The 24,759-nt window shown below is 45.9% G+C and overlaps 1 protein-coding gene across 1 annotated transcript; it reads left to right on the top strand.

The window, feature by feature from the left end:
• Positions 1-281: 281 nt before the first annotated feature.
• CLEC3B (C-type lectin domain family 3 member B) lies at positions 282-6,936 on the top strand (the record flags this gene model as incomplete). The annotated part of the gene is made up of 3 exons (XM_081996798.1): positions 282-390; positions 5,102-5,200; positions 6,536-6,936. The coding sequence occupies 3 exons, from the start codon at positions 282-284 to the stop codon at positions 6,934-6,936; spliced, it is 609 nt and encodes a 202-aa protein (XP_081852924.1).
• Positions 6,937-24,759: the final 17,823 nt, after the last annotated feature.

Here is a 24,759-nt window from a genome sequence, read left to right as displayed (position 1 = left end):
TTCACAGCATTTCCTTATGTTTAGCCGAGCAGGCTTGCAGTACATTCCTCCCCCCCCCCTTTTTTTTTTTTTTAAAGCAAAAACAAGCAGTGTGCTAAGAAACACAAACCCGCTGGGATGTTTTCAGCCTTGGCCGGAGCTGCCTGAGAGGCTGCCTCTGGCCGGGGCTCAGCGGGCGGCTTTCTGGGACAGCCATTTCTGACTCAAGCCGGTGTTACGGCGGCTGTCTGAGGGCAGCGCGGAGCCGCTCCAACCTCTGCTTGGCACCAGACGGCAGCGGCATGGCACTCCGGGGAGCCTGCCTGATCCTCTGCCTCCTCTCCCTCGCCCAGGTCTCCTCCGGCCAGCAAAACGCCAAAGCCCGGCAAAAGCCGGTGGCTTCCAAGAAAGGTAAGGAGCGGCGGCACCTTCCTTGCAAGGAAACCTTGGGGGGATGCAATTAGTCTGGTCGTTTGGGCATTTATACGGTTCTTTAATGAAACTTTTTTAAAAGCATCTAAAAACCTAATACAGTATCTTCCTCCCCCCTCACCGGGGGAATGATTGGGTAGCTCTTCTATAAAATAGTGAGGATATTGAAGTGGTTTTTGTGGGTTCCTACCTGGAATAAATTCCGTGGGATAGCTTGGTCCGAATTTCAGAGGGCAGCGCATTTTCCATGTTATCTCTGAGGCTTGTCCCGAACTTTTCCTTTGCTAAAATCTCCGTTTCTATGACCCCCCACCTCTCCTCATTCATTTTTCAGAAGCTAGTAAGTGGCAGATGACAGACAACTGTTGTAGATCTGGAGACAAGAGTAGGCAGATAACATACAATCTATTAAATATCAACATAGATCTTCATTTTAAAACACTTGCCGCAGCTGTATGTCAAGCTGTACATGAGCTCCGACTACTCAGGCTTACCAGAGGACAATGCACTCAAAAGGATGCTCAAGTTTTCTTTTTCCTGGTGTTTTTTGCTTTTTTTCCCCCCTTCCCCTTTTTTGTTACTGTCGCATCCTTTCTCCTTCCACCTCCATGCACATTAGCTATAGGAGAAGGCAGATAAGGAAGCGGCTTGCGTTGCAGCCCAGCAGCGTGTGAGCCTGCCTGTCTGATGTGTGCAGCTCGGGCTTGGACGGCTTCTGGCGGGCGCTTTCCTGCTTGGAACAAAACCTCAGGAGTGAGGAAGAAGTATCCCAGGAATTTGCTTGGCCGGGCTGCTCTCTATGCTCACCCGGTGGCTATTTTCATCAGATCCCATCCTTGAGGAATTTTTCCTTTTTCTCCCATTAGGTCTTTCTATGAAATCACAGCGTAGCTGCTTATTCCTCATTGCTAGTCCATGGCTGTTTTCCAGAGGACAAAAATACCCCCTTGAGCTCATATAGGGCACATATATGCATTGCACTCACTGGAGGTACCAGGAGCGAGAGACATTTCTTACAGAAATCTTATTTTTCTCTCCGTATCACTGCAGCTGCTGTTTGTAACCAATTAGTGACAAGAAGGTGGGAGAAAAATCACCTTTTTGACAGGAAAATCGGGCTCTGATTTAAAAACATTTGAAGGGGATGTCGTGAAAATCAAGCCATCTGGAACAGCTGGTGGCAATCTTTACTGAGAGCTTGGAAGTTCCTTGTCAAAGCACAGGTCAACTTTTCTGTGGGGAAAACGGAAAAAAACCCCAACAACTTGGCATTTTTTGGCCAGCTGCATCCAGCCGCACGGTGGGTCAGCTGCCCTGCCTTTACTGGAAACTTCCAGCATTTCTTGGTTAACATTTTTCTGATTTTTACTAATGCCAGGGGGTGGGGAAAGAGGGAGGAAAGCACTAAAAATCCCCCATGAGGCTCCTCTTTGCCCCCAGCCCCACGCCACGTCCAAGCCTGCCTGCCCCATCCCGTCCCCATCCTCATCCCTGGCCCTCAGCACCCCCATCCCAGCTCACTCCCTGCCCTTCTCCGGGGAGGGTTGGCTGAGGTGAAGCCACTGGAGGGTTGGGGTGTTTGGCTGGATTTATGGTTTTTTGTTTTTTTTTTTTTTAATCTGCACAGCCAAACCACAAATGTTAGAAAAGAAAAAGATTATTTGAGCCAAGCTTTTCCTCTTTTTTTACTTTTCTTTTGTTTTTTCCTTTGTTCTGTTTTTTCTTCCTTTTTTTTTTTTAATTATTGCTTACATTTGGATCTGCTTCAGAACAAAAATGGTGCTGTTTCAACATGAAAAAGCCAAACCATTCCATTTAGAAAATGCTGAGACAGCACATTCACTTTGCCTGCTGTTGGGTTTTTTCCCCCCTCCAAGTGCTCCCCAGTGATTTTTCCAGATGCAGCAGTTCAGCAAACTCTCCCTGAACCCCGACATCTTGGGGGGCAGGCGCCATTTTCCCTCCTCCGGCAACCCCAGGGGTCTCGCCCAGAAGGGTGCCCAGGGGAGACGGGCAGTGGCACCCCCAGCTTGGGGGTGCAGGCTGGGGACCTGCCGGCCCTGGGGGGGCTCCCCTTGGTCACAGCCATGGTGGGGTGCTGGGGGCATGGGAGGGACCATCTTTGTGTAGTTCTTACATGTATTTTTAAGGTAATTGGAGACAGAAATCAGAGTCCGGATGCTTAAATCGGTGTATAGGGACTGATTTGGGCTCCGCTCTTGATGCTGCCCAAAATTTCGGTATAATCTTGTTGTCTGGGTGCTCTAACCTGAAAATGTCCGTGAACACTTACACTGATATGAACCCAGTGTGGGTGTGTTCAGCCTCCTCCTCTGATCCAGGGACAGACTGCAATGTGGGACCTGACTTTTTGGGCTGGAACGTTTGTGGAAATGCTTGGTGTCAGCAGAAATCCTGATGGCTGGGGTGGTTTGATGACGGACATTGCAAACCAGAGCGATGCTCGCCCCGCTGGGGGACAGAAATCTGTTCAGATGGGAATAAACCAGATGATGCCTGCCCAGGCAAAGCTAAGCAACCCACATATAGGTCCAAATTTCATACAGGGATAGTTGAATAATCAAAATCAAGTATAGAGGGATTTGTTTGTTATTCAGCATATAATTAGAACATGGAAAACCGGGCGAGATCTCCCATTTGCAGCATCACCTATGTTACTGGCCAGGCTTTCAAACCAGCAGACTCTTGCGACCCACGTCCTTCTGCGAGTCTCCTTGTCATCTCACCTCTGCCCACGCTTAATCCTGCTGCTCACGGTTAGCCGCACGAGGACCCGCTCCAGCATCCACGGGCAGCACTGGCACCTCCCACGCTGGCTGCAGTTGCAGCAAAGCCCGGGCTATGATAGCCTTGGTCATGGGCTTCAGGAGACAAGCCTTGAGGAAATGACAGCGCAGAGACACAAGCCTCTGGCAATGAAATAGAAAACTCGATGTCTGTTGACGTAGCCACCGTACTCACTTTGCAGCTGAAGGGCAAATTAACCACTCCCAGTTCTCCCCCGGATGTCCTGGTGAACCTGCTGCTGTAGGAACATCTTGCAGCCCAGGATTTGGAAACGAGGTGGTGAAAGAGACAGGGCACTTAGGTAGGTATCAAGGAGACATGTCACTTTGCGTGGCAGGGACCCTCTAGATGGGAAACCACCAGCAAACCCGGCTGGAGCAATGTAAGGAGCTGCCCCAGCAATACTCGTTGGCAGTGTCCTGCCGTGGCTCTTGGGTGTTACTTAAACATAAGTGATATTTGTTCTGCTGTAAGACAGGCTTGCATGGAAAAAAAAAAAAGACATTAATTAGCTGTTTCCCACAAAGTGTTTTCATCAAAGGCAGCAAAATAATAACTATCCCTCAGTGTTAAGTGAACCCATTAAAGTTAATTGAGCAATGAGTAAAGCAGCTTAATGCCCTCCTCCTGATGTGTCTGGCTTTTCATATTCATGGTACCATGTAATCTTTGGGCTGGTGTTTCTGGTCAACATCCAAGCTGCTTCCCCACTTGCCTGGCTTGCTGCCTCAGCTCCCCGCCTCCTTGACCCTTTCCTTTCACCCCATGAGGACTACCAGATGCTTACACCAGGCAAGGTAAAGCAATAGGAGCAGCAGAGATAACGTAATGAACACAAATGCCTCGATGTCCGATCTCCCACCACCTCCAAGGCATGACAGTCCTTGTGCTCCTAGACCGGAAAAATCCAAGTACTTATTAATAGCTGGCTGGAGCCGTTGCAGGAGCAAGACACCAAGCAAGGCTTTAGTAGCAGGCTGCAACCAGCTCCCCAGTCAAGGAGGCGTCTTCTCGCAGCAGGAGTAGCTCTGGCAAGTTTTTGGGTGCCTACACCAGGGATGCTGAAGACAGAGGTGGGACACAGGCAGCTGTGATGGCCTGAGGGATGGCATGGCTGGTGGGCTGAGGGATGGGGTGGCTGGTGTGAAGAGGCAGATGCAGTGGAGGTACTGCAGCCTGTCCAGCCCCTTCCTGCTGAGCACTGGCCCGATGAGCAAAGCACTTTCCTGCCAATGCACCCATGAGAGCTGACTAACGCGGGGGCACAGCAAGGAGGGCATACAGAGAAAATCATGTGTTAGGGTGTTTAAGGGAAGCCAGGAGGGTGTGCTGTGAATAGAGACAGGCCGGGCGTGTTTTTGAGGAATTGAAAAAAATAAATCATATCCATCAGCAGCTTGAAGTTCCCCACAAAATGCTCGTGTGTGTCAGGACTCCTGCTCAGGTGGGGCAGCATCAGATGATGCCCTCCTGCCCTCGGGAACTTGACCCACCAAGTGCAGCTCCACCCCAGGCAAGTGCCCTACGCAGGGGCTCCAGAGACGAGCCTGCACCTTGCAACGCTCATGTGCTTGACTCCCACCCCAGCACTGCAGCAGCAGCCCAAGGGGAGACACCTGCCCCACAAAGCCCCATGGGGTGCGAAGCCCCATGGGGTGCAAAGCCCCAAAACCCAAACTGGGAAAACTGGGTCGATGGTGGAACCAGGCTAGCGAGCAAATGCTCACTGTGATGGATGTGCAAAGGGACAGGTGTTTGCAGATCCCTTCTGTTTGTCTTTGAGGGCAGAGAAATGGGGAGTTTTGATGATAAGGAAGAGCTTTGGCTGCCTCCCTGGAGGACGCAGCTGATGTTTATGCTTCTCCCTTGGTTTCTCCAACAGATGGTGTAAGCCTCAAAATGATCGAAGACCTGAAGGCCATGATTGACAACATCTCTCAGGAGGTTGCTCTACTGAAGGAGAAGCAAGCACTCCAGACAGGTAAAGGACTCGCTGGAGAAGGCATGGCTTTTGCTTTGAGAGAGGAGCTGCTTATAAAGCAGCTACAGTTGCTCCATGCATTTTGACAAGAGATACCCAAGTGCCCCACGACAGGGAGTCCATCATGGGGAGAGAGGTTGAGAGATCAAAGCAAAATATGGTCTCGCTGCAATTCCTCCAGGCAGATGAAACTCCTCAGGCAGTTAATGACATGAGTTGCGCAGCATGTTGGCCACGCTCTTTATGTGCTAGAGCTTCCCATTAGTAAAGCTATGCATATTTCTACGACACTAACCCAGATGTTCGTTCTTCTTTATCAGTTAGAAGGATGGGTAATGGATTAGTCTGTACTTAGTCAAGTGTAGATTCCCCTTTTGTCTGAAACACAGTGAAATGGTGACCTGGTCTCTTACACCTACCACGGTACTGCCCAGGGAACCTCCTGGAGGCCAGTCCCACCATGCTTCACTGAACGCATACAGAGGTATGTGTTCATGTCCATCTTCCTGCCATGCTTCACAGTTATTCTGTGTGAACTCCACCGACATCGATAGGAGAGAGATTTGCAGAACATGAAACAGGAATGAGATGAAAACACAAGTTAAGGAAAATTTTCTCCTTAAAAGAAAAGGAACACAAACAAAATCAAGGCTTTAGATCTAGGCTCACATTCATTAGTTTGGATATTAATGCATGGCTCTGATTAATTATTGTTTGGCTAGAGTACCCCACACTCTCAGAGTTTAGAGCTTAAAAAAACCCAAATTGCTATTCTTAACAATAAAGTCAGAGTCAAGTAGAAATTTCCTCTGAAGGCCTTAAGCTATGCAAGGACAACACGTCTGATCAAAGCCTATTAAAAAAGACATTTTTTCTCATGCTTGCATAATGAAGATGATTGAGTTGAAATTGCAGACTTTTTTCCAAAACACTCCAACACCCCAGCAGCGCCCACAACGAACCTTGCCTCTAAAAAATCCTCAGAGAAAGCGTGGCAGCAGCCGGGGAAGAGCGAGGCCGGGGGAAGGGGCAGGAGGACCGTGCTGTGCCTCCACTCCGGCAGCGGCAGAGCCCAGCAGGGTGCCTGGGGCACCCCGAGGTCCGTTTTTTCCCAATGGTTTGCAGATGGGGAGGGCACATCTCCGTGGCAGCGCCCTGCGTGGGAGGGAGAGGGCCCCTGGGACTCCCGTGCTGCTGAGGACGGCATGGTTGCTGTGCAGCCTAAGAAATGAAGTTTGTAATTTGGCCACTGCGTTTGCTGCCTGTTCCTGGGCACCGTTTTTAAAAGGAGTTCCCTTTCTGTCTTTTTGTTCTGTTCGTGTGGTAACCTCTCAGTTTGTCTGAAAGGCACCAAAATTCACCTAAAATGCTTTCTTGCATTTTCGGAGACCAAGACGTACCACGAGGCCAGCGAAAACTGCATCTCGCAGGGCGGCACACTCAGCACCCCGCAGAGCGGGGAGGAGAACGATGCGCTCTACGACTATATGCGCAAGAGCATCGGCTCCGAGGCAGAGATCTGGCTGGGCCTCAATGACATGGCAGCGGAAGGCAAGTGGGTTGACATGACGGGTGGCCCCATCCGCTACAAGAACTGGGAGACTGAAATCACCACCCAGCCCGACGGCGGCAAGCTGGAAAACTGCGCAGCTTTGTCGGGGGCGGCCGTCGGCAAGTGGTTTGACAAGAGGTGCAGGGACCAGCTGCCCTACGTCTGCCAGTTCATGATCGTGTAGCGGCAGGGGCTCCCCCCTGCCTGCCCGCAACCCGGGTCTTCCCCCTTGGCAGCAGGGTTATAAAGCTATAGGTATGTGTACGTGTACATGTATGTATGCACGTACACGCGCACGTGTTCAAAGTAGAGTCACTCTTTGCCAAAAGAGTCGTCGCGGCTCGGTGTCGGATTAGAGGGCGTTAGAGCATTTCGTTTGGCCACATCCAGCCCTGTTAGCAGCTGCATTGTTCTTACTAAGGCATGATTTATAGATATATTTTTTTACACAGGGAATTTATTGGGATGGCTTGGTTGTTTCAGCAAAGAACTAGCACAGCAGTCCAGCCTGGCCAACAGCCACCTCGACTGCCCGGGGCTGTTGTTCTGCAATATCCTTTCCCATCTTGCTGAGCTCTGTTGGGACACCAGCATAGCTAGTTCCTGCTTTCTTCTCCTGTTTTGCTTCCCCATAAGCCCTGGCAGGGATCTGTGTGAGCTCCTTGTTCCTCACAGTGCCCTGATTCAGGCTCCTGGGGATCGAGGTCCCGTCTCGGCAAGCAGAGGGGGTTACGCCTGCTTTGCCATGAAAGATACAATTGGGCTTTATTGGCTGAGTACCAGCTGCTCAACAGGTTGTCCAACTAGTCCAGTTATGTGTGTGAATGAATCGGCAAGTAACAGGCTTGGGTTGACTTATTGAGAAGGCAAGTGTCCTTTCCGGAAGCATTGCCCACTTTGTTGGTCCTTTTCTCGCCACCAGAAGCCCGTTTCACTGATTTCAGTGAGAGAGCGAGACCCACTGCCAGAGCTTTAAAAAAATCCCTTTGGAAGCTTTATTTATGCTCCAGCATCATGGGAGAAGCAGTGATGACTTGCAGCACAGTCAGTCAAATGCGTTCTTGGAAATATAAGATGAAAGTATTACATAAATAACAGATACGTAATGCTATTAGGGAATATGCTGCCATACACAACTGTGTATTGAAAACAAAACCCAGGACAACTCACTTGAGCAACTTTAGGAATCATTAGACTTGTTTAAGTGATGGAAACCCATCTGAAATAATCCATTCTTTGTTGGTCCGGGCACAGTCCTCAGCAAACATAAATCTGCCGAGTACTGTTTGTGCCAATAAAGTCATGGCCAGCTGAAGGTCTGACCTCAGTAAATTTTTTCTGAGAAAAGGGTTAAAGAGAAAAAATAAACTGAAATAAACAGCAATGATGGGAAAGAAGTGCAGGCCACCCCGACAGGTTAACGAAGCTTTGCTGGCTGTTGCCTGAAAGGTATCAGCGGTTCTTTGCAGTCCAGTGCTTGGTAATAACCCCCCCCAGTTTGGATCACATCCCCTGTGCTGCCAGGTTGGGGGTGTCAAGACATGATGCTCTTGGGGAGCCCAGGGGAAAGGTCTTTCAAGTTGCTGCTGTGTTTAAAAACAGCACGCTGGTGGGTCTTCCAAGACGTCGAGTGGGAGCCAAGCTGGAGGGATCGAAACACATAGACACACAAATGCAGAGCGCACACTTCCGAGGCTGTCACTTATTGCCAAACTCTCTGCTGTTCAAATGACTATAAAATAAAAATACATATATAGCTTGCTGAAAGAATGGACTTGCGTCAATGTGATTGGAGTGCTTTCTTCTTGTATTCCTCTTCAGAGCAGCTCCAGGGATCTGTCAGAGGGTTGGAAATAATCAAAGGCAGAGGCGAAAAGCAGAAGGTGAGAGCCTCCCACCCTGTGATATGGCTTATAGGATTTCCCCCCTGCCCTGTTATCATCCCAGTCACGTGCCACGCGCGGGATACAGGCAGAGAATCCTTTTATAGGAAAATAAGATTTTCTTCCTTTCCTCCTCTTGCTGCTGGGAAATTTCACTCTGAAACACGAGCCAACCCAAAAGAAAGGTCCTTCCCTCATCCCCGTTTGGCAGCAGTAACAGTAGTGGTGCCAGGGGAACTGGCACCTCAGGTCCCAGCGTGGAGCCAGCACTTCCCAGGCTGCCCCCCACCTCCTCCGCAACCAGCAGAGCTGCAAGCGGCACTGAACATCCCTCTCCTTCTCCCACCGAGGTAGTGACAACTTCTCCCTCCTCCTCCTCCTCAGCGTCCTGCGAAGGAGGGAAGACCATACATGAAAAAGACAGTGCTCCACACCAGTCTGGGAGGTTTCAACTGCTGCAGAACTGCATGTGAAATTAGGTCTCTCTTGCACAAGGGGACAGCCCTTCGCTGAGCTTTACTCTGGACCCTGATCTTGAAGGTTTCCAAGGCTCTTTGCTGTAGGTCATGGTTACACCCTACGAGCCAGCTTGTCTCAGTATAAACCCTCTAGTTCCCTTGGCAGACGATCCCTCAATGTTTTGAGATACGCATGAATGCAAAACAGCAAAGCTGGAAGCGTTGCTGGCTTTGATCCTGACTGGTCATAAACCACAAGGTCTTAAAACACAAATGTGCGGTCAGAGAAACAAACAGAGGGCTTTTATGGGAGCCCAGGAATTAAAGAGGGGCAATGTGAAAGCCATGGTCCTTGGTGATACTGAGCTTTGGGGGAAGATGTGAGTGCTGTAGTTGGACCATCTCTGCATGGAGTGCGAATCTGAAAAACGGCCGTGGAGGCGGATGCCAAAGGATATTCCCAGAGAGGACACTAAAGAGCCAATCTGTCAAAATCTAGAGAATAACAAGTTGCTCCCAGCAGATTTCTTGCTTGTATCTCTCTTGCTGTCTATTTTCACAGAGCTACATGCCTGCCAGCACCATCCTTCATAGATGTTTTGCTCTTCTGAAGCTGGGAGGAGCACAGGGAAGGATGGCTTTGCTCCTGCCGTAGTTGTTGGACCCAGGAGGCCAAAACTGACCTTGCAGTTTCAGGGTTGCATTTATGAGTTAAATATTATTCAATATGCTTCTTCTTAATGTACATTATGAACTACAAATTTTCTTTTAAAAGCCAGAAAAAAAAAAGAAATTCTAGAAGATTCCTCATCCTTGCTTACCACAGCACTCTCTGTTTGTTTGCTTGTGGCCAGCCCCGTGTTTTGTGCTCACAGTGAATGCCGGGGTGGAGGGGTTGAACGGGGGACACTGGCTGCCTCCATTCCAGAGGGGCCTAATGGGACCTGCCCAGAGCAGATGTGGTTCATCTGCTGGGGGCTGGGACCAGCATCACTTTTTTGATCTTCCATCAAATCTTTTTGGCCTTCAAGCCAGAGAGCAACATCTGCTGTCCACAAAGTACAGATTCAATCAAAGGCATGCAGACTAATCGAAAGAAACCTCAACTCTTCCCCAAGAAAAAGAAATGTGAAAGTGATCATGTCTGAACCGACGTCTTGTGACGCCTGCAATCTCAAATGAACCTCGTGCTATTAAAATAGGAGACGTTGTGTAAGATCTTGTGCCACGGATGGCACTGCTCAGCTCTGTAACACAGCCGAGGAAAGATGAAGCACGAAATGTGCATATATTTATATAAACAAACGAAAAGTTACTGGGTGAGCCCACAGAAAAAGTGTTACCTCAGCACTACGGCGTCCACAGCTGACTTCAGCAGAGCTGCACTAATTTACCCAACTGATTGCCCTGACCCCAGTTCACCAAGGACCAAATGGTTAAAAGTAAAATGGTTGACCATAAACCAGGTAATACCTTTCCAGAGTATCCTCCCAGCAAGGGCCGGAACAGCACACTATCCACACGCACCAGTGCCCCGGCCAGCAGCCAGCTCGCTTTTGGCTGCTGTCAGTTAAAGGGCCAGGTAGGCAAAGGTGGGTAAGAATTTGGGAGTCATGAGCCAAAACTTTGTTTTGAGCCTTGAACACTTTTGTGGGACTCAGGCCTTGGCAGTCCCAGGTGAATGTGGATCAAGAGAGTTTGGTGGCATGGAAAAAGGACCCCAAGCAGAGAGAGGGCAAATATTCGCACTCAGAGCAAGCAACCCAACCCCACACCTCTGCTCCTTGTACCCCACGCCTCTGCTCCTTGTGCCTGCCCACTCAGCCTGGGGCTTACTCAGACCCAAGTCTCTCACTACATCAGGTGGGCCCTCTCCCCATCATCTTTAGCAAGGAACAGCCCCAAACACCTCTGCTCCTGCCTGCTGTAAGGGGCAGGCACTTCCCACCTCTGGCTGTGGGATGAGACCACCAGGTCTCCCCTCAAAAGGGAAGGAGCACTTCTACCCCTGCACCACTGAGCCTTGTTATTCCTACAGGCTCTGCTGTTTGGTCCCTCTCCTACGTAAGCGCTGAACCCCACTTCAGTACCTGACCTCTCAGTCTCTCCTTTTGCAAATAAAATAAAAAAACTAAATTAAAGTTACATTTCGCCAGCTCAGAAGCTGCCACAGGCAGGGAATAAACACAGATTTGTGAGGATCAGCAAACAAGGGTAAGCCAGATGACCACTGGGAGCATAAATATAAAATATTTGGGGGTCATTACACTGATGGAGAGCATAAAAATAATCTCCTTGTGGGTAGAAGATAAAGCAGGGGATAAGAGAATATCAGGCTATGGTGTACAAAACAAAAAAATAGTATTTTATCCCCTTTATCTCCAGTACAGAAGTACCCAGAGGGAGTCCAAAGGTAACAGCTGGGGACTGTTGCAAATACGGCAAAAACCAAAATCACAAACGCCTTAGCCGTGCCTCACACCCAGCAGCCTCACCGCCCCGTCCAGCCCTATGCAAAGGGGCCAGTGGCTGCATCACCTCCCCGCCACCCCCCTTCAGCCCCGTTAGAAAGCCAGCCCTGAGCCCGCTGAAGGGAACAAAGCACACAAGCCGCTTGCCAGCCTTGCAGGCTGGCGACAAAGAGCACGTCTCAAGAAGCTATGTTTAGAAAACACGGTTTGGGAAGCTCTACATCTTATAACAGAAAATGCAAGGGGGGAAATAAAACCTACACCACCTACTGCTTTGCAGAAATGCCCCAGGGCCAGATTAGCTTCCCACTGCCGGTAACAGTAATTTCTTATTTCTGTCAATCACAGCCATTGACAGGGATCCCAAAAGCAAGGTCTCTGGCATTCAATATTGTACCCCATTTCTGTGTTTCCCAGGAGTGGTGAGGCCACATCTGTAGTGCCAGGAACAGTTTTGGGCTCCCCGGTAGATGGGGGATATGGACTTACTGGAGTGAGCTCAGTGAAGGGCCACAATAATGATGAAGGGCTCGGGGCAGCTCTTGTGTGAGGAGAGAGTGAGAGCTGAGACTGCTCAGCCTGCAGAAGAGAAGGTTCAGGGGGTCTTACCCCTGTGTTTAAATGCCTGATGGGGGTGGATGGAGAAGACAGAGCCATGAGCACAAACTGAAATACAGGAAATTCTGCTTTTCTCTGTGAGAGTGGTTAGATCCTGGCACAGGTTGCCCAGGGAGGCTGTGGAGATAGATACTCAAAACCTGACTGGACACAGCCCTGGACAACCTGCTTGGGGGGACCTTCCTCTGAGCAAGAGGTGGAATGAGGTGACCTCCAGAGGTCCCTGCCAGCATCAGCTGTCTGTGCACCCACAGACACTGAGCAAGTGATCCTACCTACATAACTGGTTCCTCTGCTACAGTCACAGGAGAAAAATAGCCATTTGAGGGGGAGACTGATGACCTCGGACATCTGATGGATGAGCTGTCATGTAAAAGTCTCCCTAGAGAGAAAGGTTATCAACAAAGCTGATGATAAAATAATCTCTTGTGGGATGTGATTTCTACACTGTAATGTTGAAAGATATAGACCTAGCTCTAGATGCTAGGTCTTGCTGCTCTGCCAAGTGTGATCAGAAGACAAGAGCTGAAACTTCATATAGCTACTCAGTTGAAACTGAAAAAAACTCCACCAAAAAAAAGCACCAAAAAGCAAATGAAATGTATTTTTATATTAGATGATGAGTCCAAACACATAATTCACAAATGGGTAGATGCAGTTGTGAATCAGCTCAGCCACAGTGACAGATTTACTTTGCTATTAGAGCAAGACGGTCCATGGGCAGCTCAAATTTCCTAGAACCATAGAATCACAGAATTATTAAAGTTGGAAAAGACCTCTAAGACCAAGTCCAGCCGTCAACTCAACACCACCATGCCCACTAAACCATGTCCCGAAGTGCCACATCTACATGGTTTTTTAACATCTCCAGTGATGGTGACTCCACCACTTCCCTGGGCAGCCTGTTCCAATGCTTTCCTCCAGGTTCATGTGCAATGTGGACACTGCTCCATCACTGGGAAGCCTTGGATCCAAACCCAAACCCCTGAGCACTGAGCCACACTGACATGGGGGGATCCAAACCCTTGGAGATGGGCGATGCCACAGGTCCCACCTCCCCCGTGCACCAGCACAGAAGTGCTGCAACTCCATCCACAGAGGCTGGCTCTTGCATTTTGTTCTATAATATGTCAGAGCAGAAAGCCAAACCCTCAAGCGGGTAGACCTTCAAACAGTCAACTTTTAGGAAACACTCCAGAAAAAGCACTGGTTATAAACATGGTTAAACAATTGGCTCCATTGAAGAGCAAGGACTTGGAAGGAGCTGTGTGGGTGGGGTGCTATATACCTACAGCAAGTGATTGAGAGTTTTCTAGACAGCCTAGAAACTGAACTTGCTTTGAAAAATGAAGCAGGACAACAAACAGTGCTTTTTACTCCTAAAATAAAATGTATGCATCAAAAAGGGATGCAAACACAGTGAGTAATTGTAGCGTATCACTGGAGAAAGATAAGCAAACCTAAAAGCATGGTACTAGGGAAAAAAACACCTTACATATAAAACATGAGGAGCTTGAAACCAGACAAAAATAATCATTACTGAGAATTTTTCCTTCTTTTAAACATTCACGGGAATTGTTATGCCAGCCTATATGAGTAGCCTATTTTTAAGCCTGCTGGAACTGCAGAGGTAGGTAGTGTCCACAGCCAGATATAAAACCACCTCATGGCTTTTATCAGGTGATAAATGTGCATTAAAAAGACAGCAGACAGCCCTGGAGGCCAAACTGCAATGAGCAGTTCCTGTATCCAAAAGCAAAGATTCAACCTTTGATTCATGTGCTAACCAGGGAGCCTGGAGGACCCTGGAGATCCACAGAAAATAAATTAAAAAAAAAAAGTCTCAGGAACCAGCTGTATTGGGGCAAGATAGTTTTCTTGCTCCCCTCATACTTTGGGATGAACAAGGGAGGTGTCCATAAGGTGCCAGGCCCTCCTGGGACATCTATCATTCGGCTTCTTCCTTTATCAGTTGAAGCAAGCTGGTCGCTGCCGAAATCCCTGGAGCAGACAGATGGCCACAAGGCACAGGAAAACTGAGAAGCCAACCTGCCTCCTTCCCTCACGGGAGAAGGACACCAAGGTGGCAGCTGTCTTGCTGTAGATCATACGAAGGTCTGAAGCAGAGCTGCCTGCCAGCCACGGGGCCAAGGACACCGCTTCTTTCCTCCTTTCCTCCCCCTTTCCCAATGCCCTGCATTCACACTCCTTGGAGATTAAAGTTGGTTGTTCCAGACACAGGGACTTGAAGTTGCATAAAAATGGTCTCTTAAAGAAAAAACACCACCTAACCTGCCAGTTCCCCACTCTGCGTATCAGTTATCCACCCACGGGAACTGCAGCTTGTCAGAGCTTACCTGCACGCGTCGTATTTTGCAGCTATCCCACTACGTCCTCAACGGCATCCCCACAGCACGGAGCAAGCCGGGGCATTTAGTGTCGTGTTGACGTGCTTAAGTGCAGCGCTGGGATTTCAGCTAACAGGAGTAACAAGGAATTACACATGCCTGGAGCGCCCAGCCATGCTTGTGATTCAAAACAGTTAAAGAAATTTAAACTCAATAACATCAAAGTGCTGTTAAGCAGACATCTTTACTGCAGTGCTGGACGCATGGGGGATATCTCCTCCTAACGTGCGTGCGCTGAAACAAAAGTTTATCCTTTATATACCTTAAAGACATGAATATTCACACCGCCTCCTTGCTTATCTACTACATTTGCATAATGCTGGCGTTGCAAAAGTACACTACGCATGCGCGGGGGTCTCGGGTGGTCATGGGTGGTCGTTTGGGGATCAGCCCCCTGCTCCTTTTTCCCTCGTATGGTCACGGGTCTCTTGGGGATAATTTCTTTTCCTTGGATGTTCGCCCCTTCTGTTGTCCCGCCAGGCTGTTCCTTCTTACCATGCTTGTTAGAGCATTCCTGCCAGTCTGTCCCTACGCTCAAGGTTAAGATATCTTCTCCGTTCTCTTTAATCTCTCAGTCCTTGCTCTTAACTCTTCTTTGTTTTAATTTTCATGAGGCCTGCTTTAGTCGTGATTAACTGTTCACACATAGTTACGATGTTAGCATTGAGGCAAATACAGCCTAAGGACTGTGAGAGAGTAGGCCGTTAAACATAATCACACAGTTATCAGGCTAAAGAAATCTATATAAAAGTTAAACTGATCATGTAATCAATAACCTTCCAAAAAGTATATATATATTGAGAAATTGATTTTATAATTGTTTTAGATCCTTGTTTCACTTGGTTCAGGAACCAAGCTCTTAGTTAAGTTCAAGCCTCCCCAGGCAGAGAAAACAGGCAGGGACCGCAGCAGCCAGCCTCTCTCACAGAATCATTAAGGTTGGAAAAGACCTTTAAGATCATCAAGTCCAATCATCAACTCAACATACCATCAACAAATCACCTCCTGCCCATCTCATGTACAAGCTCCCATCAACTCGCTCGCCAGCTGCTCTTAGCAGGGCTGCAGGGAAAATCCAGCTTTGTCAAAGAAAAGGAAAAATTTAAAAGACTAGCAGGTCACAACATCGGTGTTTCAGCCCTTTGCCACAGTCACGTCCCAGAGACACTGGTGCTATTTTGTTCATCGCGAAAGGCACCCAGGCTGGACCCGGTTTGGAAGCACAGGCTGGGTCAAGGCAGGGCTCCTGGGCACCCGGTAGCCAGGTGCCACATGTGCCCAGAGGCATCTGTGTTAGTGCTGTGACCATGATGCAGAAGGCACCTGAGTATTACGGACATTGCATTTATGGAACTTCAGGTTTGAATTCTGCACAATGAAAGCCAACACACACACACAAAATAAGACACATTAAGGCTGTAAAGCCCTGGACCTTAAAACAAAAAATCAGGAAAATGTGAAAATTAAGGTCACCTGGAAACCTTGGTTCCACGCCCTTCTTCCATTGCATGATGCATCTTCCATCATGCATTAGCTGTACCAGTAATTTCATGCTAGTACATTTACTGCAAGCGTAACAGCAGCACTAACCGCAGCAAATGCTATTACAGCAGTAGCTCTGCAGAAAAGGATGAAATTTAAGCACCCAGGCAGAAACGCGCCCTCCCACCGTGCAGGAGAGCTCCTCCTCCCTCCCTCGCTTTCCCCGGCTGTGACCTAGATGTGACCAGTTTCTTGGCCAAAACCCAAAGAGTGGGTTAGGATCCACTATCGTAACTAACGGTCCACTATCAATGTTGACAAAGGTAATATCTCATGTTCTTACTGTTGTATAAAGTTATCTAAAGATATTCCGCCAGCAAAGGTTACCACAGAATAGTAATTTAACTGTCACGGCTAGGAGCAGCGACTCAACAGTCAGAAGCGTTCCAACAGTCTAACTTCAACTAACACCACCAAAACCAACTGCTGACTTGGGAACACCCAGGGGTGGCACACTTGGTCCTGGTCATCCCCAAAAGCCCAGCACAGCTTGCCTATCTGCTGCAGCTCCGGGACGTCAGCAGGAAAGAGGTAGTTGTGATTTTTCCAGGAATGGAGAAAGCTTCACTCACAGCTCCTGCCACAGCAAATGGGATCTTCCTCTTGCGTCTGCGTCCTCACAATGATGACGTGAGGCAACGCAAAGTTTGGTATACATGATTAATTGTTAACAGTAAGAAATACCAGAATGAGGTGAAATTACCCCAAAAGAAAACATACAGGAAAAGTTAAAATTGGTACCTGAGCCTTCAAGAGTGAAGGGATGCATTATTCACATCATCTTTTTCTACTTCAAGGTAGCGGGAAGGGGAACGGCTCCTCTGTTTCGTTCCTTGGTGACAGAAAGCCACTGAGTCATCACCATTGCATCATCTAAAGCAAAGTGTGAATTGGTGGAGACATTTTTACTATGGTAAATGTTAGCGAAGCAATTACAGAATTTGTATCTTGAAAACAGTTGTTGGTAGCAACATGATTCGTTGCACCGTTTGTGGACCTGGCTTATTGTTCTGCACACTTCCATCTAATTTGGTGTCTAACTAGGTATTACTCATACGAGATGTCATTCATGTCAAAGGAAGCAATAGTTTTCAGAGTAATTTAAGTTTTTTCTTATATATGTCAATGTTTTTCCCAGTACTTCTCCAGCTATTTGAGATGTAAACAATTACTTCAATGTAAACAATTACTTCAAGTACTGCCACTTCATTCAGTGAAGCAGCTTTCCGGCAGCAAAACCTGGGGACCTTGCTGTAGCCAACCTCACCCAGCAGCTTTGCTGTAATCCCAGCAGGTCCAGGTGTGGCTAGAATAAGAAATATGTTGTAGACAGAGGTTGATAGTATTTCACCCCAGCATTGGCTGCTGGGTGTAAATCTCATAGAGAACATTCACAAAAGAAGTGGTTTCTAGAGAAGTCTGTCTTGAATTTGGCTGACTGGGAGCGTGAGCAGAAAAGACGACAAGACATGAACATTTGACAGGAGGAAAAGAAACGTGGGGTGATGACAAAAATCCACTTTTCAGTGGTGCATGAAGCAACTTTGTTGACACATAGTTCAACCTCTCCAGGTTGAGTTGTCTTCCAGCAGTACTGCCTTCCCAGCTATATGCTGGGCACAGATTCCTTAAGACTCATGTCCCTCAAGTAGTATTGTGAATCATTATCACAGAAATCCAGCATCTCTGTTCAGCTGAAGCTGTATCTCGTCCTTTAACCCAGACGGGTGGCCACAAAAACCTGAGGAGAACACGTAGAAGTTGGATATGTGGAACTGATCACCCAAAAATCAAATGTCAGAACACACAAGTATATCATAAATTGCCCAGTTTCCTCAGATGCTTAACTAGCAAGGAAAAATATTAAATTGTCTTCTGGGATATTAGACATATGCATGAACCCATATGCTTTGCTACGCTGGTTTAAGATATTTAGAAACTTTTTCTCCATCAACCCAAAGATAAAAAAATTAGAGAGGAGGAGCTAATGGCTTGCTGTCTTTTTTTTTTTAATTGCTCTCAAAGACTAAGCCATAAAATGTTCACCAAACAATCATACTAGAAGATTTCATTATGCCTTTGCTTACTTTTTAGGGTTTATTAAATAAACTCTGTAAATAAATAAAATAAACTCCACTTATTAAATAAACTCTCATGAACTTGAGGAAACAAATGAAGGGAAAATATATGAAGATTTTCAAGCTTTTGAATGGGTAAAGCATTAAGCTGTGAAAGTAATTACCAAGTATCTAAACAGGTTTGATTTGGCAGAAAGTAGAACAGTTTTCATTTAGTGTGGAAACGTGAAATCTATAAAGATTCAAGCATTTGGATTTGCATCTTACCAAGATGATTATTCTTATACAAAAACATTTATTAAAGCATTTATCTTTAAAGCCCTCACGTTTGAAGACGTCAGAAGTCACGTTACTTTTTTAAGTAGCACAGCTGATAGCTTCTACTGCCTGAGAAGGCACCAGTGGATATGCAGGTCTTCGAAGGCGAAATCTTTGTGCAGTTACGCCCCAGAATGCAGATAGAGTTTAGCATGAAGAAAGTTCTACTCAGCAGCTTAAGCCGTAGAGCAGTCATTTTCGCCTTTGTGGTTAGCCATATGTTACAGAACATCTATGCAAATTTGTTTTCGGGTTACCTTTTCCAGAACCCAGCAATTAAATAAAAGTAGCATTTTGAGAGGAGCAAAGCACCGTTAATTTGCTTCTCTTTCAATTAAAAAAAACCCCAAACAAAACAAAAAACAAAACCAAAAAAGAACTTTTAAGTAAAAAGCATTTCCGATGATGAATTTGAAGCAGATGCTCAAACAGTTGGGCTCGGGAGCCTGCAGTCCATGCTCCTGAGACCAAGCGCTGGATCTCCTGTCAGGCCCTGAGCGGAAGACTAGATTTGCACACCCGCACTCAACCGATGCCTTGCCGTGGTTAATGTCCTGTAGGGAGGAACCTGTCTGTATGGGCTCTGTCTGTCACTTTTTAAACCCTCAAAACAAAGGTCAAAGGCAGGGATACTTTTCCCACAGGGCAAGCAGCAAAGGTTCAGGACATCCTAATACCACCTTCCAGGCAAAACCATGCCCAGGGCTCCTGAAAAAGAGGAACACCCAGACCTGTCCCCGTGCCATTTGAGGAGGTACCCCCTGAAATGGAAGCATCCCTCACCTCTCCCAGTATTCACCCAGACCACCCCACTGGAGGACGCAGCCTTTCTGGCCTCAGCAGGCACCAGCGATGGCCTCAAGGAACGCCCAGAAATGAAGACCTGTCGCTCCGAAAGCCTTCAGTAAATGTTGGGGAAAAGGGTCCATCTGAGTGGGAAGAAGCCTGTGGGAGAGTTCCAACACCCCCCGCTACCAGGGAACTTAAGGCCACTTAAATCTTCTGCATTTCTGAAGGCGGGGGGGGGGGGGGGGGGAAGAAGTCACTAGCCCCGCGTCCCTCAGGGAGAAATCGGTTTCAAAGTCAAGCAACTCTGTGTCATTCAGCCAAGCAGGGCTTTCTCTTTTTTTTTTTTTTCTGGTGGAAGGGCTGTGACTGTGCAAGTACTGCGGTAAAACACTCATATTTAACCCTTGCTGGGAACAACAGCAGGTAGGTCGAAGCTGCTGCAGGCACCCTGATGTACCCTGAAACTCTTTCTGCACCTTTCACAAGCTTGCCCTCATTTCCTACATTTGAAAAAAGAAAAGAAAAAAAAAATAGGAAAAAAACCCACCTCAGAACAAAAAGCCTCCAGAAGAAATTAAATACATCCAGGAGGCCTGTAAATGCCTTTTGCTGGCTAGAGCTCAGCTCCCTTGAAAATCAGTCCCACACAGCAAACTTTCTCCCTCCCGCGCTCCCTTCTACTGTTTCTCTCCCCTGATGGGAGGAGAGGCACCTGGCACTCTCCTCCATCCCTCCAGCAACCACCATTCCCTTCAGCACAGATTTGCACCCGTGTGTGTAGGGCAGACATTCGCCGTGGTGACCAATACCAACGTTCAGCTTTATGCCGACAATCACAAAATCACAGAATCACTAAGGTTGGAAAAGACCTTCAAGATCATCAAGTCCAACCATTAATCCAGTGCCACCATGTCCCCTAAACCATGTCCGGAAGCGCCACATCCACACGTTTTTTGAACGCTTCCAGAGATGGTGACTCCACCACCGCCTTGGGCAGCCTGTTCCAATGCTTGACCACCCTCTCGGGTGGTCAATGAAATAAATATATATATATATTAAAAAAAAAAAGAGGAGCACATACTTTACATGGAACATTGTTTCTTCTAAATAATACTTTCTGAAATCAAATAATTTCCAGTTAGAAAAAAATATAATAGTTTTGCTGCAAAGATGACAGGATACCCCCAGAGTTTTTCCCCCTCCACCTTCTTCTGGGAAAACACCCTTCAGAAAGCGAGGCCATTTCTCTAGCCTCACCTCTAAAAAGGTGCTACATGCTGATGGACTATTGCTTCGTTACAGCGTCTTGGGCAGGCTGCATCACGGCACCCTTTCTACAGCCATGAGCGACTGTAGCAGTTGTACCAGGATAAATACACATATCTATATATAAAATACACACACAGAGAGCAAGAAACAAAGCAGTTCCTCCAATTTTTGAAGATTCATCTTGTCCAGAAGCGTAAAGTCTGACTTGTATGCAGCAGTGTAGCAATTCTTTAATACAAGAGATGGATGCAGCCCAAACCGCAAAAAACCCCCACCTTTTATATATTTAGGAGTGTTGCTAATTGAAACAATTTGCCATGCTTCATTTATGTTGATGGAACAACATGCCAGAAGTTTCTAAGTCCCTGTAAAAGAGCTGTCCTTTCCTCCAGGCTGGATCAGTTTTCCACAGCATAATCCCTCAGTTTCAAAGAAAATTAGGTAACCCATGATTACTTAATTGCTGGGAAGCTGAGGAGCTATACTTTATGAAAGATAAACCAATTATGTATAAACCAGCCATTTATACTAAAGGAATGATTCCTTCAAATTTTTTTTTTTTTTTTTTTAGTTTCTAGCTTCAGACTTTTTGGGGGGACTGATTTGCTCCCATCTTTGTGTGCACTGCAGCCCACAGTTAGGCGCTGGCTGGTGAAAATGTGCACGTTATTCAGCATTTTGCTTCCTCCCTGCCCACCAACAGCATTCACAGACTTAAATGTATGCTCTGTCACACTCACAGGTATCCCAGGATAGTTTCTTCAGAGTAACAGGACTTTTTTTCCCCCCTAGGGTCAAGGAGATGAACTCTCAGTACTAGTCTGGTGTCAACAACAACAAAAATGACTTTTTAATTTCTTACAGGTGCTCTACAAATTTATCTCTAATCTAAAGACTAGTAGCTTGGCTCTTGATTTATCTGGAAATTGGACTAGACTATTCATATACATGCTTAAAAATAAAGCAATTAGTATTTTGAAAGATCGAGATTGTCCAGGCCTCGCAGATTCAAGCCAAGAAGCATCTTTTCAGCACTGGGGAACAAGACCCTCCACTTCTTTTTGCTCTTCAAAAGCAAATTACATTCGGGCCAGGAGTTTCTGCACTGCTGTCCTCCTATGGACGCCCACCTTTCAATTAATGGTTAACCACAGTTAGAAATGTTATTTTTAGATAAAGACCACTGCGTGGGAACTACTCCAGGATGGCGCAATCTCAGTGAAGATCCAAATGATAACTACTTTTATTTATATTCATATTAAGTGGCAATTTTGGAGAGGGCCTACGGACTGGCCAAACCTTGCTGAGTTTCCTATACCTTCCAAGAGTAGATCTGGCTAATTCAGCCTAGGATCCATACCCAGCAACTACTGGGATCCTCAGTAGTGAGGATTTCAAACATCACTTTCTATGTGCATTAAGCTTGCCTCAAAATAAATAAAAAAATAAACCAAGAAAGCCGTCAGTACGTACTGATTCCATGCGCTTTAATTTAGAACAAAAAAGTGCTTCACACATTTTCATAAGGGTCTCTTCTGGGCTGAAGCACTAACCATAAAATACACTTTTATGCTATTATCCCTGAAAAGAAATTGATTTGGAATTCAATTATATACGTCAGTCAGGCATGAATAAATAACAAACATCATGACCCTACTGAGAAGCCACTGAACTATTTATTTTTATATGAAAGCTTCAAATATTTTACAACCCTTCTCCCCAATGATCTAAACACATGCATTGTAAAAAAGGCAATTAATAGCATATCACTGTCTGTGTGAGAAAAAGGACAATGCACAGTCAGCAATATATTATCCCAGCAAACCAGATACTCTAGAAACCCATTTCTATCTTCTAGGGTGAAGGAGCAGCTACCAACAGACATCAAAATATTCAAGGCTGAGTTTACACACACACACAGAGACATACACTAGTTACTCCAGCTAGTAGTATAGTTATATTTTATTTATTTTTAAAAAAATTGTCACAACTTTTTCTTAATGAAAAGTGAGCTGGAATTTGTGCCAGAACTCTTACCCTAAACATACCAAAATAAGCACAGTGAAAGTCAACCTTAGACTGGAAACAACTGTAAATTGAGATTTACATCACCACACCAAAAGCTGAGTTAAATAAAACTTACCAGGCAACAAGCATCATAATCTTCCTTCAAAGATCAAGAGGTTGTGAACAAAAGCCCGACCTCCTTAGAAAGAATATCAACTAAAACAGTTAATCTAAGCAACTGCAGAAACCAAGCTAGAGGGATGAGACAGCCTTGAATTTCTCTTACAGACTTCTCATTCCTTTTCAATAAAAGGGAAGTGGGAAACATTGACCAGACAAATGCACAACTGGACTACTCTGATAAAAATATATTGTGGCAAGTCAGTTACCTGAGAAAAACAGATATCAATATTGCAGAAGTCTTTTTAAGTTCTCAAATGACATTCAAATAACCCAGTACACTTTGAAATACATGATCCCAGTGAGTAGTCAGAGATCTAGGAATACATGTATCTATATTAAAAGTTACAAACATAAGCAGGAAAAAACCTGAAACAATTAAAAGGCACTTTCAGCTGGCATGTGTTTTGATATATGCTACAGAAAACCAAATCAGATATGACATTGTACTGAATCTTACAGTGGTCCAAGCAGTATAATGGTATACACTGTTAAATACACACACTTGACCGTATATAGTCAGTTTGCAGTGCCAGCATAGTTAACACAGGAAGAAATCCACCTTTTTAAAAATGTAAACATTAACATTTCTAGTAAAGACATTTTAATTTTAGACATTATTATATGTTTAGCATTATCGCATGCAACACTGTCTAAAAGTTTTATGGCACCTCTGTGTATCAGTAGGCAAGAAAAAGTCACAATAAGACATCTGGAGATAAATTCTCAAGTCATCAAGTCTAGTGCTGCATGCAAAATTGCAAACTGCACACCTGGACAAGCCAGATGTTTGTATATAAAAGGCAACTTTATTCATATACCCGTAGTCCTCTGCACAAAGATCTGACCCTCAAGTTTTAAAAGGCACAGAAACTGAGGGGCATGCTCACTAAAGCACTTAAAAATGAGACCTATTATTTACCTGTTTTCAAAGGCAGCTAGACAACTGAAGTGTAAGTCCCACCATCATTTCAACATAGTTGTTAAATTCAGACTGATTAAAAAAAAAATCTAGGCTTTCCTTATGGATTCACTCTCACTCTTTGCATTCTCTTCATTTTCCACCACCTGCTGGAAACAATCTGTTTTCTTTACCCCTTTTTTAAAATCTTTATTTAATAATCAAGCATCTCTAACAGGTGAAGTGAAAAGCATTAGTAAACAGCTGGATGATCACATAATTATTTCTTCATTGAATCCTTACTCTTACTTGAATCAAAAGCAGAATGTATTAGTAAAATGTGAATGCTACAGGCATCTGAACAGACATGCAAATTGGTTCAGACTTTTGAAACTGTTTTTGTAAAAAAGCAAAGAAAATACAGTCTTTGGTGTAGGCTCACACAGTGCCATCTAAGTATAACATCAGTTGGAAATTAGAGAAAACACGTAACTTTACTTCTGAACTAGAAGAGCCCAAGCTCAAGCGTTCACACCAATTTACACACACAGAGCTCCTCCAGGCAGGAAACATGGACTTTCATTACACTTACATAGCCACCACCCTGCTAAATATGATGAATTTTCAAGGAGCAAGTGGCGGAAATGACAGCGTCCCCTCCATTGTTCAGACATCTGTGCATGAAGCTGCTTTGAGACGATGATGTAGCCTATGTCTTCCAAGAGCCACCAACCAACACTCAAACAAATGACTTGAGAGGAGGAAATACTGGACAAAACACTCTCCCTACCCTATTAATTGCCACAGTTTTAAGCTGGCAGTTAGGAAATAATTTTCCTGATGTCTTTATAATAAAAAGCAGGAGTGTACCTTTGCCACCCGTTTCACAACCAGAATTGCATGAAGTCCTGGAGTGTCTCAACTGGTTTTGAGTTTGCTAGACGTTCACTCTAAAATGGAAAGCTACCAAGCGGAAGTTTAAAAAAAAAACCCACACACAACAATTGAAAACACACACAACACAACATCAAAACATGTTTAAAAACAACACTCCTCTTCAGGCTTTTTTTTTCCTAGACTCCTGT

Source organism: Phaethon aethereus, assembly GCF_964289735.1.
Source record: "Phaethon aethereus genome assembly, chromosome: 2".
Taxonomy (NCBI): domain Eukaryota; kingdom Metazoa; phylum Chordata; class Aves; order Phaethontiformes; family Phaethontidae; genus Phaethon; species Phaethon aethereus.
The sequence above is the reverse complement of the archived record's forward strand: the minus strand, read 5'-3'. Positions and strand labels throughout refer to the sequence as shown.